General features: G+C 44.6%; 1 protein-coding gene across 1 annotated transcript in view; it reads left to right on the top strand.

The window, feature by feature from the left end:
* baz2a (bromodomain adjacent to zinc finger domain, 2A) overlaps window positions 1-17,408 on the top strand; it is a 135,398-nt gene that overhangs the window by 15,713 nt on the left and 102,277 nt on the right. The window contains exon 3 of the mRNA XM_060936667.1: window positions 15,830-17,269. Within this exon, the coding sequence (XP_060792650.1) occupies window positions 15,830-17,269 (1,440 nt within the window). The remainder of the gene's footprint in view (window positions 1-15,829; window positions 17,270-17,408) is intronic.

The raw sequence follows: 17,408 nt of genomic DNA, 5'->3' as shown, positions 1-17,408 counted from the left end.
CACGGGAACGGCGTTATAACGATGTAAAAAGTAATTAGTTAGATTACTCGTTACTAAAAAAAAGTAACGCCGTTTATTTCTAACGCCGTTATTCCCATCACTGATGGGAAATGAATAGTGTGTTGGATTAGCACTAATCCCATGTTTTGGAAAATGTTGTCCTGGGCCCCTCTGGGGTGTCACCGGTCCACGTGCAAAGTATGGAGTATGTGCGTCCGGCCGTGTCGATTTTGCACAGGTAGACGGACAGACAAACAGCCTTCCTTTAGTACTAGAGATGGAGATTTTTCTTTTCAATTAAATAAAATGTATGTTTGACTCGGCTAATATTAGACAAGTATATACTTAGGGATAACATAAGTTATAGGTGTAACCAAAAAAGTTGTGTGGTTTTCTTCTGCAGTTCCTTACTTCACAGCTGGTAATTATTTACACCCTCCTCTGCTCCCCTTCAACCTGAAATGCTTGTTTTGCCTTTTTTTTTTTTTTTTTTAAGATATTTTTTTTTACCTTTATTATTGGATAGGACAGTGTAGAGACAGGAAATGAGCGGGAGAGAGAGACGGGGAGGGATCGGGAAATGACCTCGGGTCGGAATCGAACCCGGGTCCCCGGATTTATGGTATGGCGCCTTATCCACCTGAGCCACGACGCCCCCTTGTTTTGCCTTTTATAAAAAAAAAAAAATTTTAAAGGCTAGACATTCTGGACGATTAAATTATTTATCATGATATTTTAAAATAGGAAAAACTGTGAGCAGGGAAAAAGCAATATCACACAAGTCTAATGCAAAGGTTCATGAATTTAAATGCATGCATGTAAAAGCTATTTGTGAACTGAGCTTGCAGAGAAACCTGTGCATGCAATTTCTGAACACTGAGACATGCAGACATGTTTCACTTTACCTCACTCGCAGGGGCAGCGCTTCGCTTGGAAGTCTAACTGAATTTTGAGATTTTGGAGGCTGCAATAAGATGCATGTTCCCACTGTTACGATTTTTCAGTCTCAACCGGTCCCTTTTCTTCTGAAAAGAGCCTCTGATGTCATTCACAGTAGAATTCCCAAAATGGCAGGGATAAGACCTCACAATAAACCTTTTTTAAAGGTTCTAATGTTTTAAATAACACAACGTTAATGAGCCACGGCTGGATTAAGTAGATAGCTTGCGCACCGTGCCCTCCAAAAGTATTGGAACACCAGGGTCAATTCTTTTGTTTTTTGCTTTTCGCCGAAGACGCTCGAGTTTGCAGAAGATGAACGAGACCACGTATCAGAATTTCAGCTTTCATGTCCTGATATTTACATCTACACTCGCTGGTCACTTTATTAGGCACACCCATCCACCTGCTGTTTGATGCAGTTCTGTAATCAGCCGATCCCTTGACAGCAGCACAATGCGTCAAATCATGCAGATACAAATCAAGAGCTTCAGTTAATGTTCATGTCAAACATCAGAATGAGAGAAATTGGGATCTCTGTGACTTTCACTGGGGCATGGGTGTTGGTGCCAGATGGACTGGTTTGAGTATTTCAGAAACTGCTGATCTCCTGGGGTTTTCACACACAACAGTCTCTAGAGTTTACACAGAATGGTGCGAAAAAAAAACACTGAGTGAGCGACAGTTCTGTGGCTGGAAACGCCTTGTTGATAAGAGAGGTCAGGGGAAAATGGCCAGATTGGTTTGAGCTGCCAGGAAGGATCTAGCAACTCATAGAATTGCTCTTTACAACCGCGGTAAGCAGAAAAGCATCTCGGCATGCAACAGCAGAAGAGCACATTGGGTTCCACTCCTGCCAGCCAAGAACAGGAATCTTAGAATCAAGAACAAGTTCCTAATAAAGTGGCCAGTGAGTATAGCCGTGTTAAACAACTTTAGAAAATGGCACCTTTTGTTTGAACCCATGCATTTTTCAAGTGATCAAAAATATTTAAACATGACTCACGGGTGTTTTTGCTGCCCACGTGTACCTTGTTATATCGAGTTGTTTAAATGCTTAATACCTCTGAATGTCTACTTTGAGGCCTGGACTGCATCTGTGAATGGTGCATGTGTTGTTAAAAAGGATAAACCAACATGAAGACCAGAGAGTTGTCTACGAGAGAAAAGCAAGCTGTTTTGAAGCTAAGAAAAGAGGATAAAACTGATCAGTCATTACACAAGCATTGGACGTAGCCAAGATGACCATTTGGAATGTCCTGAATAGGGATGTTAACCGATGACCGTTTGACCGATGGTTGACCGAATCAATGTCGACCAAATCAATGTCATCCGGTTAATTTTTTTTTGGTTGTCAGTTAAAAAATAATCAATCGTTTTGAAGCTGCCGATTTTGGAGCAGAGAACCTGGAATTCTGTGTTGTAAACGCTTGGGGCATGCCATGCGGTGTAAGGACGACAGCTGACAAATCAGAAACACCCATTCAGTCATGTCCCACCCTCCCGCCCCAGTTGAAGACAGCTGCCACTCGGCGAAAGAAAAGTCTCAGTGTTGGATTACATTTTACTACGTAACATCAAGGAAATTGACTGTCAAAGAAACAAGAACACGGCGCATGAATGAAGTCGATGGTTGATTAGTCTGGTGAATATTAATGTCAACGTAATAATACACAAGATCTGAACTAAAACCTGGTTACTCACTGATGTTACTTAACATCAGACAGTTGCTATATTAGCTTAGCGGCTAATCAGCTCAGCTCCATCTATCCCATTCCCAATGGCTGTGCACAATTAGCAGCCATGTAACCGTAATATCAGTAGCTGGAAAACAATTGCAGTATGAGGTCTCTGTGGCTCACTTCGAAGAAAAGTGCCTAGTCCGTAGCAGTATGCAATATCAACACACAGCCTACTGCAGTTAACTGTAAACACCAGGGGCCGTATCGCTAAAACGTCCTATCTTCAATGAAAAGTTAAGATGGGACAAGTGTATGATAGGATTGTTTCCAATAGGCTACTCAATGCAAGCACCGGCAGTGACTGAGCTAAAGCTTGCCGCTTAGAAAATGACGGCAATTTATTGAGAACATGTTCACACTGAGATTTTTAGGCCCTGTCCACACGGCAACGGATTCAGGTGACTCCGATACAATTGCTTATTGTTTCGGCCTGGCGTCCACACGGCACTGGCATTTTGGGTGCCCAAAACGCAATCTTTTTGAGAACGGGTTCCAGAGTGGAAAGATCTGGCAACGTTGCCGTTGTGAAGTCGTCTGGATGAGTAGAACGGATTTGTTTACGATGACGTCACAACCACATGACTGAGTGCTTCACGCCGGGTAGAAGTGTAACGAACTCGATGCGAGTTGTCAACAAAACCTATAACTTGGTTCATGAAACGCGCTTACAAAATATTTTCACTGTGAATATTTATTGTATAATGGTGCAAAGTGAGAGAGAGAGAGACTCTGCCCTTAGGGCAGAGTCAATCCCGCCAGCAAAAATACGTAGGGAAAAAAAGGAGCGATCTCACCTCTTCAGATGTTGGTTTAAGTCCGACAATACATTCCTCAAAAAGGGCGTAGAAGAGCAAATTAATCCATCAGCGTGTAGCATTCAATTTATTCCGGACCATTAAAGACGCCGCCTTCCGCGTAGAATCATACGTCATCCTCACCGCCATATTGGATAGGTCAAAGCGGAGAATAAAGATTCATGTGCTGCGTTTAACTGTACCAACAGGTTTACCGTCCAAACGAGATCACATGGGATTACCTTTCACAGGTGAGAAACAGCAAATTAATCCATCAACGTGTAGCATTCAATTTATTCCGGACCATTAAAGACGCCGCCTTCCGCGTAGAATCATACGTCATCCTCGCCGCCATATTGGATAGGTCAAAGCGGAGAATTAGCTGCGTTTAACTGTACCAACAGGTTTGCCGTCCAAACGAGATCACATGGGATTACCTTTCACAGGTGAGACTGGAAAAATACTTTTCATTGTATTTGGTCATTATAATATAATTTTACGAACAGATTTTCCTGACTTTGTGGCTAATATGAAGTCTCGCGCATAATAGTTTATGCGCATGCGTCCTTACTACTTCTATTGTTCTGGTGTCTCCGAAGGGACCGTCTTACAGCGCCCCTAGAGGTGTGGCATGTGTATTGCATCGTTTTCAGCAAGCGTTGCGTTGCCATATGGACCTGATATTTTACTGATCGTTGCCCATTTGGACGCGATATATTTTTAAATAGCATCTCGTTGTCGTGTGGATGTAGCCTTAATGCCAAGTTGCAACTTAAAAGTGCGTGCCCCTTGCTGACACGGCCGCAGACACGGACCCGGGTGGAGAAGGACAAGGGGGATTTCACGCTTCTCACGATGTCTCTAAGCTGGAGCCGTTTGTCCTCCGCTCCAATACAAACCCCTCTACATCAGTGCCGCGTTTGACTAAATGTTTCGCGCTGTAGAAAAGGTAATGTGAGTGGAGGGCAGCGACTGGGACTGAATGTGCGGATGCTCGCGGTTAGATTTAGAATAGATTCTAATAATTCCAATTCTAGAATTTTAAACTCCTAGGTTAACCGACTTTAACCGGCTAATGAGGCTCGGTGGTCGGTCAAGATTCTTTTTAGTTTTCGCCATCCCTAGTCCTGCAAAGGAAAGAGACCACTAGTGCGCTAGTAAGACATTGAGCAGGCCGGTCAAGGAAAACAATGGCAGTTGATTACAGAAACATTGTGTGAAGAAAAACCCAAATACAGCAGTGACCTTACCAACAGCCTCCACAGGACAGGGGCAAAGGTAATACACTCCACCGTTTGAAGAACACACTCGCCTCAAGTCACCTCATCCAACTCCTGATGGGCCGAACACCTGTCAGCAGATGAGCTTTTTCCCTTTATCCTGGTCTTTAAATAATTCAGCTTCCATTACCGAGTCCAAAGATGTCAATCTTACTGTGAGCGACTCGGTAACGTTTCGGATCCATCGATTTCTTGGCCGTCCTACAGGTCTTTTAGTCATAGGTTTCCGGATGAACCATTTTTTTTGGTATTCGTCAGTCCTCCATTCTCATCATATGACCAAACCACCTAAGTTGGGCACACTCCACAAAAGTGAGGACAGTCTTCACACCCAGTTCTTGTCTAATTTTTTTCAGTCCTCATTTTGTCAAGTTTAGTTACACCCTTGATCGTTCTGAGAACTCATCTCCGCCGCCTGGATCCTACTCTTGGCCTTTGATATAAGGTCCAAGCTTCACAGCCGTAACATAGTATTGGTCGTAGGATGGTCTTGTATATGCATATTTTCACTTTTCCTGGTATGTTTGCCTTTTAGAAGGGGGAAGTTCAGGTTCACGTTTTTGCGATTATTCCTTGATTTGCACCAAAACAGTATTTTCATGTGTAGCCTTGCTGTCAAACATTCCTCAATTGATTGACTGACTTGCTTCAGGATGACTCCATCAACTTCAACTTTCATCTCCTCGGGGTGCCTTGATGCTGCCATCGCCTCTGTCTTTCCTAGGTTTAATTTTAATCCATGTTCCTTTAGCACCATGTTCCACATTAGGACAGAGTCAGTCAAGGTCTTTCTCTTTTCCTTTTCTGTTCCTAGGTCGATTATTCTGAGTGTATCCATCCTTTCGATGTTTATCTTGAGTGACTCGAGCAATATTAGCCTGCCTTCACCAGAGCCCCTTTAGCCACCCCTGTCCATAGACAAGAGCGTTATCCAGGATGCACCATGAGCAGGTGGCGCTGGGTTTTGCATCCCTGAAGAATGCTCGGAGAGCTGAAATATAGAGGCCATACCACAAGATGCAAACCATTCAAGAGTAAGAATTGGAAGGCCAGATTGGAATTTGCAAAGAAATACAGAGATGAGCCACAAAAGTTCTGTAACAAAGATTACCCTCTAGTAAATGCAGAGAAAGAAAGGATCTGCTTATGACTGAAAAGACACAGGCTCAAAAGTCAAGCATGGTGGACGTATTGCATGGCTTGGGTTTGCATGGCTACTTCTGGAACAGTCATCCATCCATCCGCCCGCTTATCCGGGTCACGGGGGTAGCAGCCTAAGCAGAGCAGCCCAGACTTCCCTCTCCCCAGCCACCTCCACCAACTCTTCCGGGGGAATACCGAGGTGTTCCCAGGCCACCTGAGAGATGTAATCTCTCCAGCATGTCCTGGGTCTGCCCCAGGGTCCCCTCCCAGTGGTGCATGCTCAGAAAATCTCCCTTGGGAGGCATCCAGGGGGCATCCTAGCAAGGTGCCCGAACCACCTCAACTGACTCCTTTCGATGTCTCAATAACGTTTCTTGATGTAACTCATGATGGCAGCAGAAGATTGAATTCAGAAGTCTACAGAAATATTGTGTCTGCCGGGTTTTCAGAGAAAAGCATCAAATATAATCGAGAGGAACTAGGTCTGGGTGATAAAACAAAAACGATATTATTGCAATAAAATTTCCTCAATTGAAATGTAGCAAATGTTCAATAAACGTACAGAAGCAAATAAACTGGTGCTTTTTTTGACAACTGCTGTGGAAGTGCTGCCACTAATTTGGACTGAAAATAGGGAATGTGAGGTGGTTGTCACTCCGGTTTGAATTTTAGGTAACTGATGTTTTGTTTATGCAGCACGCCATGTTGAGTGTCCCATTGCTTTTCTCTTATTGAGTTAGAGGCTGTGTTTTGATTGGTCATGATTCTGAAAAACATCACTCTGGTGTGTCAGTGCTGCGGCATCACAAACTGCCATAATAGTGTTAAAAAAAGATCTGAACTCGCACATCTGTAATGCATGAGGCTGCTACTACGGCTCACAACACGGCAGCCATGTAACCTTTTTTTTTTATTAATAATGTGACTGATCGAACCCACTGCATATGACTCAGTCATATAGCTGAAAGGTTTTGGATTTTGCTTGATTTAATAATTATGGCCACAGCTGAGATTTTTCTTTTTTGTTTGCATTGTCTGCTAAAACGCAACGTTACAAACCAGTGACTGTTCAAAACATGGACAGAACATCATATCTAAAACTTGAAGCCACCACAGGTCGAGTTCCCCTGCTGGCTGGCTCCAGTACATTTTTTTTCGCACAGCCTATCCCCAAGTGTTTCAGTGACGCACTAGCCTTTTTTTTTTTTTTGTCCATATTACTTTTCTCATCTAAATTGTCTTTCCATCTACCATTTATTTCTAGCAGTTAGCTTTCCCTATGCTGATTTCTGCACTTTTTTTTAATTTTTAATTTTCACCCAGAAATAAATTTTTAAAATTATTCTACTATGGCCATGTACACACGTAGCCGGGTATTTTTAAAACCGAACATCCCCCCCCCCCCCCCCCCCCCTTTATAAAAATGTTTTATCCACACCACCTCGTCTTCGAAAAAAATCCCTTCCACACATAACCGCACATCTGCGTTTTCAATCACATTCATAAGCATTCCAAACCTGTAGATGGCATTATTTCCCCAAATCCTCCCCCCTAATCACATCAGAATAGCCCTCTGTTGGCGTCACTTCCGCCTAAACATAAAACATGGCGCCAAGCTCGTTCGTCTGGACAGACTCGGAGACAGAATTGCTTCTAAACACGATTTTGGAGTATAAACTTCAAAAGACGCAAGAAAACGTTGATTGGGAATCTTGTCAGTAGTTGGGCTTCTAAAATTAAACATGTAAATAGCACCTGCACAATAATTAACGCTTTCAAGGCACTACTCCGATCCATTACTCTTTGTCCATGCTTAATCTGGCTTCTGCAGTAAACAAAGGTCGGACGTTTGACGTCAGGGCAGATTTGTCGTCATTTTTTTGGCGCAGATTGTGACGTTCTAAAACGCAAAACTCCGGTTATCTGTGTCTACACGAAAAGGCATACACGGAGTTTTCAAAAATCTTCACTTTGCCCGGAATTTTTTTAAATGTTCGTTTTTGATGTGTTTTCATGTGGATGACAGGCCAAAACGTAGAAAAATATCTTCGATTTAGCAGATACCCGGCTACGTGTGGACGGGGTCTATATCGTAACAGAGTGGCTGCACTTGGGAATGAAATGATTAGCAGTCTTTGGTGGAAAATACTGCCTGCTGCACCCGCAACGTGTTCTGTATGTTCATTTCATGTACCTACCTATATCCAAGTTATTAAGTCGGTAAGTCATTCGACATCACACCAACTATTAAACATGTACTACGATATAAAACCATCTACAAGTAAAAACCACTATGGAAAACCACTATACAGACATACAAATTGTAAAAATACATGTTATAAACAAATGCCCCCCCAAAAATTAAAAACAGACCCAGAACTACCGTGACTAATCAATTAAGTATTGAAGAGCATTAACGTTTAAATGTCTCTAAAGAACTGCTTTCAACTATGTTTCGAGGCAGACGATTCCAAAGTCTAATAGTTCTCGGGGGGGAAAACAGAATAAAAATAAACATCCTTAGTAGCCTTGTATTGTTTGAACTTAAAAATATGACTTGAACGGGTACTGGCTCCTGTATTATCATGAGGATATAAGTAACTACATCGATATTAAGGTCGTGACACATCTTGTGTATTAAAATTAATTTAGACAATATCTTTCTTGACTCAAGGTTAGTCCACCCCAGTTCCCTTAGCATATCAGTGACGCTAGCAGTCAGGTGATAGTTATTTGGACAAAAACATGCCGTGTTTCTGGACACATGCACTAATTCATGTATATTATTTACCAGCTGGTTGGTCCGTATGGTGAAATACCGTGACCGAGGTCTTGAAAGTACTGAGCGAGGCCCTCTGGGCCGAGGTCCGTATTCAAGGCCGAGGTCACGGTATTTCACCATACGGACCGACCTTAAGCTGGTGAATAATACATTTATTTTTTTCTTTACCAAATTCTAACAGAAAATGAGAGCGCCCGAAAGGGAAAACTGAGCCGAGCCACCATTTTGAATCCAGGGATGTGATTTTTCCGCGAATTCGCGGAATTCCGCTTTTTTCACCTCAAAACTTGGAAAAAAAAATGTTTCCGATTTTTCCCTCAAATCCACATTCGTATCCTATTCGCTCCGACTTTGTTTGAAAGATGGCAGCCTCGGATTTGCATCTTTACGCCTCGATCACGGAGGCTGCCATCTTTCAACTCTTTGTTTGAAGCGAGCGCATTCATTGGTTGTTACAAAGCGATGGGCCAATCACGTACCTCGTTTCATCTCATTGACGTAATTACGTCATTTACGCAATTACGTCATTGAGATGAAACGAGGTACGTGATTGGCCCATCGCTCTGTAACAACCAATGAACGCGCTTGTTGGATAGCTGTACGTAAGTTCGCTTCAAACAGAGTTGAAAGATGGCAGCCTCCGTGATCGAGCGTAAAGTGCGCGCGAGAGAGTGCGCGCGCGCGAGAGAGAGCGAGAGTGTGCGGGCGAGAGAGAGAGAGTGAGAGAGCGCGCGCGAGTGAGTGAGAGTGTGTGTGCGCGCGTGCGCGAGTGAGAGAGAGAGTGAGCGAGAGTGTGTGTGTCAGAGTTGCATGTTGACCATTAAATTGGCTTGAATTTGTTAATCATGACAAGTTTTTTCTTGTGTGTTTGCTTGCCATTTTAGTACAATTTTTAAGTCAGAAAACCCCAAAACCCAGGAGCTTCGGGGGGCTTCCCCCCTTGTCCCCCCACCAGGGTGCTGCCCTGGGCCAGCTGGGGGCCTGCGGCCCCCAGACCCCCGGCTAAAATTTTCAGAATTTCACCAGCCCCAAATCACATCCCTGTGAATCCTCATTCACGGCTGTAATGCAAATTGCTTCCTCCTCGGTATACAAGTGCACTTCCATGGCAGGAAAAAAACATTTTGCCACCTATGTAGTCCCCTATTTATGCAAAATTGAGTCATTCAGGATTCAGCCATGTTTTTGCCCAGCGTTAGCAACAGTTAGAGGTTTTTAGCTTTCTCCTGAAATGTTTTATTTTATTTCTTCTTCCTCAGGATAGTAAAACTCGCTTTCGCTGTGAACACTGTCGTTATCGCTATCCATGCTGTAAAATTAATGCTGAGAAATGCTGGCAAAAATTTAAGATTTTTGATGATCTTATAAAAAAGATAAATGTTGACAAAAATTGCTGCTATGTTTGTTGTTGTGAATGAGCGAGTTGCCAGAGGTCCGTAACTGGGGTCCGTACCGTAGGATACAGACCCGCTTGCCAGCCAATCAGAGTGCAGGATTTGATGAAAACTGCACCGCAAAAAAAAAAATGATCAGCTTAAGGTCGGTCCGTATCATGAAATACTGTGACTGAGGTTTTGAAAATGGGCCTTGGTCAGTATTTTCAAGGCCAAGGTCATGATATTTCATGATACGGACCGACCTTAAGCTGGTAAATAATGTTTTTTTTTGTTTTTTTTCTTTACGAAATTCTAACAGAAAATGAGAGTGCCTGAAAGGGAAACCATATTTAGAACAAACCTGCTACAAGCTCGTTTTCAGCTTTCTCCTGAAACGTCGTCTTTTATTTTGTCGTCTTCATTTTTTATTTTTTTGATTTATTAGCTTTGCCATAGCAAGATCTATGTACATACATTATGGCTGGGAAACCACTACAGCTTGCACCAATTACAGTGGCCCCATTGCACTGAATCTTTGGACTGTGGGGGAAACCGGAGCACCCGGAGGAAACCCACGCAGACACGGGGAGAACATGCAAAGTCCACACACAAAGGCCCCTGTCGGCCGCGAGGTTCGAACCCGGAACCTTCTTGCTGTGAGGCGACAGTGATAACCACTACACCACCATGCCGTGCAGGGCAGTAAAACTCGCTTTCGCTGTGAACACTGTTGTTATCGCTATCCATGCTGCAAAATTAATGCTATTATATTATACTGAGATGCTAAAGTAAATGTTGACAAAAAATTGCTACTATGTTTGTTGTGAATGAGCGAGTCACCAAAGGTCCGTAACCGGGGTCCAGATCGTAGGATTCCGGCCCGCTCGTGAGCCAATCAGAGCACATGATTTGATGGAAACTGGACCACGTAAAAAAACAAAACAAAAAACTGTTATTTCTTTTAAAAATGCTAGTTTAAAAAGAAAAAGGCTAGTCTAATGGATATCATGGTGGCTATACCGAGCCGTATAGCCACCGTGATATCCATTTTATTTCAATATTAACAACGGTCAGCCAGCAAACTATTGAAATTTGTGCAAAAGCTGTTTGTTGTTCAGTCTACACGTAGCCAGTTCTGAACCACTTGTTGAATCGCATGTTTTCTGACGACCACAGCACAAAAGAAACTGACTGAGTTAGTTGACACTCCAGACACCCAAATGTATGTGCACAAGTACTGAAAGAGTTTTTCATATTATGCTCCTTTTAAATGGTGCTGCAGATTCATTTTATTCCTGTATTTAGATTTTTTTTTTTAAACAGCAATGACCTTCTGCATGTTTTCCTGTTCTCCTTGATTTTTGGTTTGAAAAGCCAAATGGTTCTAGACAGTCATAGTAATGCTAGGTTTCAAAACTCACTCTATGTTGGTGGCGATATTTGACCAAACACCTTAAGGAGGTACAGGAAGGGGCGCGTGTCAGCAGGGGAAGGCTCCGTAGGTTGCTGGATAAATTTAAGGTTAGTCTGAGCTGTGAGAATTGACAAAGATGTGCACTGTTTTAACTTGTCTGTGAAGATTCTCAATCATCCAGGTCATAGTAAACTGTGGGTGGTAGAAATGGGCAACTGGACTTGCTTGAAGATTCTTGAAAACGTTTCACCTCTCGTCCGAAAGGCTTCCTCAGTTCTGTCTGACTAATAGGGAGTATCAGGTATTTATCCTCTCATGGATCAGAATCAGAATTCTGATGACCAGCTCATCTAAGGTGGGGTTTACATTAGACCGTATCAGCGGATCATCAGATTAACATTTTTAAAACGATTCGCCTGCACACAGCAACGCCAATACACGGATACGCTCGGCTCCGCAGGCATCCTGCGCTCCAAATCACTCCGCCCTGAACAGCAAGTGCCCTCTGGAGGGTGCGCACTCCGGCCCTGCACAGCTCACAGAGCGCGCGAGTGGAGCGCACGAGCAGTGATTTGGGACTGAGCCGCTGTGTGTGTGATCTCCGTGCATGTCGGGCATGCGCGTCACTTACCACTTGCAAGTGGAAGGATGGCAAGCCTAAAGACAATCATAACTACACAATGGGCAGTATTTGCATCAGTATTTGCAGTATTTTCATACTTTTATACTCTTTAATGAAAGGTGATACAAGGCGGAAGTCCGCGCCGTTTTTCAGCAGTCGCGTCACATGACCAACGCCAGCGAATCAGGAAGGTGGATGTCACAGTGACGTTGTCCAATGACGACGCCAGCTAGAGCTCAGCACAGCGTATCCGCATATTCTCAATGTTTACACAGCGCCGGACCAGACACGATCTGGATTGAATACGTGGACCCTGGCGGATTCCCGTTTCCCGGCGTTTCCAGGCGTTTTAATGTAAACGGACAGTGCATCCGCGAAGAAAACGAGACAGATACGGTCTAATGTAAACTTGGCCTAAGGTGTCATTGAGGCTACGTTTACATTACGTCGAATCAGCGGATCATCAGATTAACGTTCTTAAAACGATTCGCGTTTACACTAAAACCGTTAGCCGTGCACACAGCAACACCAATACACGGATACGCTCGGCTCCGCAGGCATCCTGCGCTCCAAATCACTCCGCCCTGAACAGCGAGTGCCCTCTGGAGGGTGCGCACTCCGGCCCTGCGCAGCTCACACAGCGCGCGAGTGAAGTGAACAAGCCACGATTCGGGACTGAGCCGCTGTGTGTGTGATCCCAGCGCATATCACTTATTACTTGCAAGTGGAAGGATGGCAAGCCTAAAGACAATCATAACTACACAATGGGCAGTATTTGCATCAGTATTTGCAGTATTTTCATACTTTTATACTCTTTAATGAAAGGTGATACAAGGCGGAAGTCTGCGCCGTTTTTCAGCAGTCGCGTCACATGACCAACGCCAGCGAATCAGGAAGGTGGATGTCACAGTGACGTTGTCCAATGAGACGCCAGCTAGAGCTCAGCACAGCGTATTCGCGTATTCTCAATGTTTACACAGCACCGGAGCTGATACGATCTAGATTGAATACGTGGACGCTGGCGGATTCCCGTTTCCCCGCTTTTTCAGGGGGGTTAATGTAAACGGACAGTGCGTCCGCGAAGAAAACGAGACAGATACGGTCTAGTGTAAACGTAGCCTGAGGCATCATGTTGGTGTGGGTCACTGGAGGCTCGGTGTGAACGGCGAGTCATTAGGGTGATCAAAGGATTGCCCGTTAGGGTGATCAATGGCAAGCTGACTCTCTCTGTCCTCCTGTGAGTCACCGAAAACAGCTGGTGACTGATGGCAGCATCCAGCGACCCACACCAACATGATGCTTCAGGCTACGTTTACATTAGACCGTATCTGTCTCGTTTTCTTCGCGGATGCACTGTCCGTTTATATTAAACCGCCGGGAAACGGGAATCCACCAGGGTCCACGTATTCAATCCAGATCGTGTCAGCTCCGGTGCTGTGTAAACATTCAGAATGCGCGGATACGCTGTGCTGAGCTCTAGCTGGCATCTCATTGGACAACGTCACTGTGACATCCACCTTCCTGATTCGCTGGCGTTGGTCATGTGACGCGACTGCTGAAAAACGGCGCGGACTTCCGCCTTGTATCACCTTTCATTAAAGAGTATAAAAGTATGAAAATACTGCAAATACTGATGCAAATACTGCCCATTGTGTAGTTATGATTGTCTTTAGGCTTGCCATCCTTCCACTTGCAAGTGGTAAGTGATATGCGCTGGGATCACACACACAGCGGCTCAGTCCCGAATCACAGCTTGTGCACTTCACTCGCGCACTCTGTGAGCTGCGCAAGGCCGGAGTGATTTGGAGCGCAGGATGCCTGCGGAGCCGAGCGTATCCGTGTATTGGTATTGCTGTGTGCACGCAAATCGTGTATTGGTGTTGCTGTGTGCACACTAATCGTTTTAAAAACGTTAATCTGATGATCCGCTGATACGGTCTAATGTAAACATGCGCTCAATGACACCTTAAGGCCTCTGCATGCTCTTGCGACAAGGCTTTCGCAGATAGCTTTTCGCAGACAGTTGTAATTTATCGTTGAGCGGGGAGTAATAGGCGTGCGCGATGTTATTCACCGCCACAACGCAAGGGGGCACGAAGTCGCGAAATCGCTAGGAGTAGTTGGTGGGTGTGGTTAGTGGAGTGATTATCCTCCGGTTACTTATAATGACTAGAACTGGAGTCGTATAGATGTACGTACTTCCTCACTTCCTCGATCAGCCGCTCTTCATGCTGCTCCATCTTCCCCCGTGTTTTTAAAAATGGCGGTCGTGAAAACAAACCAAACCAGGAAAGTAGGGAAGCGGAAGTGCGTGTACAGCGGATGTAGAGTGGACCAGTCAGAGCCCTCTTGTCTGCGACGCTGTCTGCGAGGCGTCTGCGGTGGTCACAATTTTTGGGAGGTGCGCGCAGAGCATCTGTGAAGGTGGGGGGGCTACGCAGACGCTATCTGCGACGCTATCTACGAGGACTGTGTTGTCAGCATAAATTGGCCTTTAGATGAGCTGGTCATCAGAATTCTGATTCTGATCCAGGAGAGGATAAATATCTGATACTCCCTATTATGCTGGGCATACACTGTGCGATTTTTGGCCCGATTTTGACACGATTTTCATTCGTGCGACTATTTTGGAGATCGGCCCGAGTTTTGGCTCAATCGTGCGTCTCGGATCGTGCAGTATACATGGGGTAACGACAAGCGATTAATACTTCACGACCTCCTCCCGATCGATCGGATGAAAATCAAACCTGTTTGAAATCCTGAGCATCGCATCCGAGCCTCGGATCATATAGTGTGAGAACAGGAATCGTAAGCTGCGTGCTGTTTATCCCTGCGATTCACTCGTACAGTGTGAGCAGCAGCTGAATACCACGATTGAAAAAAATCGCACAGTGTATGCCCAGCTTTAGTCAGACAGAACTGAGGAAGCCTTTCGGACGAGAGGTGAAACGTTTTCAAGAATCTTCAAGCAAGTCCAGTTGCCCATTTCTACCACCCACAGTTTACTGTTTTAACTTGCGTACACATTTTTGTGCGCGTGCGTATTTACTTTTTGTTTTGTATGCTGGTTGTAATGTGCGTCACAGACATTAGGATGCTATTCGTATAGGCGAGGCTGCATAATTATTCTGAATACAGGATGCCATCGTTGACCCATGTATCAATTCATGTTAAGATATAATTTTTGGTGGCGGCACGGTGGTGTAGTGGTTAGCGCTGTCGCCTCACAGCAAGAAGGTCCTGGGTTCGAGCCCCGTGGCCGGCGAGGGCCTTTCTGTGCGGAGTTTGCATGTTCTCCCCGTGTCCGCGTGGGTTTCCTCCGGGTGCTCCGGTTTCCCCCACAGTCCAAAGACATGCAGGTTAGGTTAACTGGTGACTCTAAATTGACCGTAGGTGTGAATGTGAGTGTGAATGGTTGTCTGTGTCTATGTGTCAGCCCTGTGATGACCTGGCGACTTGTCCAGGGTGTACCCCGCCTTTCGCCCGTAGTCAGCTGGGATAGGCTCCAGCTTGCCTGCGACCCTGTAGAAGGATAAAGCGGCTAGAGATAATGAGATGAGATGAGATATAATTTTTGGTTTTGATGAGCATTGCACGAAATGGAATGTTATAAAATAGTGTCGAAGTATCTTCTTAAAGCTACTTCACAAGCACCTAAAATGCCGCACTTGTGAAAACACGTTTTTATATTCCACGCTTGTTTTAGTAACTAACTTCTCTTTTCTTGTTGGCTCCAGTCTGTAGAAATGATTCCTACCAAGAAGTGGATCAAGAGTACAGTGGTACTAAGAGGACATCTGCCCTCCAACAGCTGTCCACAAGTGACAGTGTGCCTGTGAAGGCCTCAGGAACTTCCACTGTACCCACGAATGACCATAATTTGCAAGTCCATCAGTCAGTTGTGGATCCGGAACCTGCAAAACTATGCCTCGACATAGAAACCACTTTCAAGGAGTCGAGTCCAACTCCTGTCTCTACCACTCCACTTTCAATGGCGACAGCATTTCCTCACACGATTTCTGAGCCTTCTCTGGTATCTCCTCAACCACTGTCAGGTCATGCTTCAGTTGTACCAAAGCCTGGAATAAGCACCACATCAACATTGGCTTCCGCACCTCAATTACTCGCCGCAGCTCCATTAAAAGTCCAAACACTAAGACCTGGTGTGGTCTCTCTGTCTCCATCTTTAGTTACAGTGCCGGCAGCACTTTCAACTTCAATATCTGCTACTTCTCAGATGAGTCAAGGCTCCAAAGGATCTTCTCCTGCCATGTCTACATCACCCGGAACTATATCTCCGAGCCAGTCTCTGGAATTACTTTCCAAGACCTCCGCAGTTCGACATCCAGCCCTTTCGCCTCTAGTAGAGAACCAAGATTCTAGGGGTCCACATGTTACTCGGTCACCTTTATCTCAAAGTACATATCTTCCTGTCCTCCCTCGGCCTTCCTTCTCATTCGCACCTGCACAAAGGGCTTTGGAATCCCCTCCGAAATTCCCAAGCCGTCAAACCAATTTTTTGACTGATACAGCCGTTGATAATACTATACTTTGTACATTCCCTTCGTCTATTACCGTTGCCTCGACTTTACCTTTTGCTACTTCTGTATCTTCTCAAAAACTGTTATCTTCCCAGCAGTTCTCTGAGCTTCCCCTTGTTGTAACTAATAGAAATATTGTATTATCGTCTTGTCAGGGAACAGGTCGTTCAGCTTCTCGTGAATCAGAGCAGCAGGCCACTGACATGCCATATACTGTGGTGAAAACCAGCAGTGACTCTGAAGTTAGCTGGACTCCCAATTATAAAGTCAGTGTGACAAGTTCAGTGTGTAAACAGGAGGGCCACGCAGACCCCTCGACTGAAGACCTTGATAAAATCCCAGTGTCGTCTTTGAACATCTCCTGTCCTAAAGAACCAGAGAAGGATTTTTTACCTGTAGTTAAAAAGGATCAACAAAGCATCAACAAAGACTTGGGGGATATGCTGGCAGAAAATAAGCAGACCAATGACGCAGCTTGTGAAAAAGATGCAGTGGATCTGACCACTAAGCACTCCAATGAGACGATACCACTCGAGGATGATTCTCCGATTCAGAATTCCATAGATGACCCTCCACAGCCTGACACCTCACAGCATTTTTCATCTCTAAATGACTTCTCTGATGTCTTTAATAAAGGTAAGGATCTGTAAGCTTTATTTAAAAAGTCTCTAATATTCAGTGCTGTTTATTCATTTGTCTGACTGTTGTTCAACGATTGGTCGTATTGGTTTAAAAAAAAAAAAAAGACTTAACCACAACATTCATCAATAAGCGA

The sequence above is a fragment of the Neoarius graeffei genome, chromosome 13 (genome assembly GCF_027579695.1).
Source record: "Neoarius graeffei isolate fNeoGra1 chromosome 13, fNeoGra1.pri, whole genome shotgun sequence".
NCBI lineage: Eukaryota > Metazoa > Chordata > Actinopteri > Siluriformes > Ariidae > Neoarius > Neoarius graeffei.
Note: the sequence above shows the minus strand (reverse complement) of the source record. Positions and strands in the feature narration are given on the sequence as shown.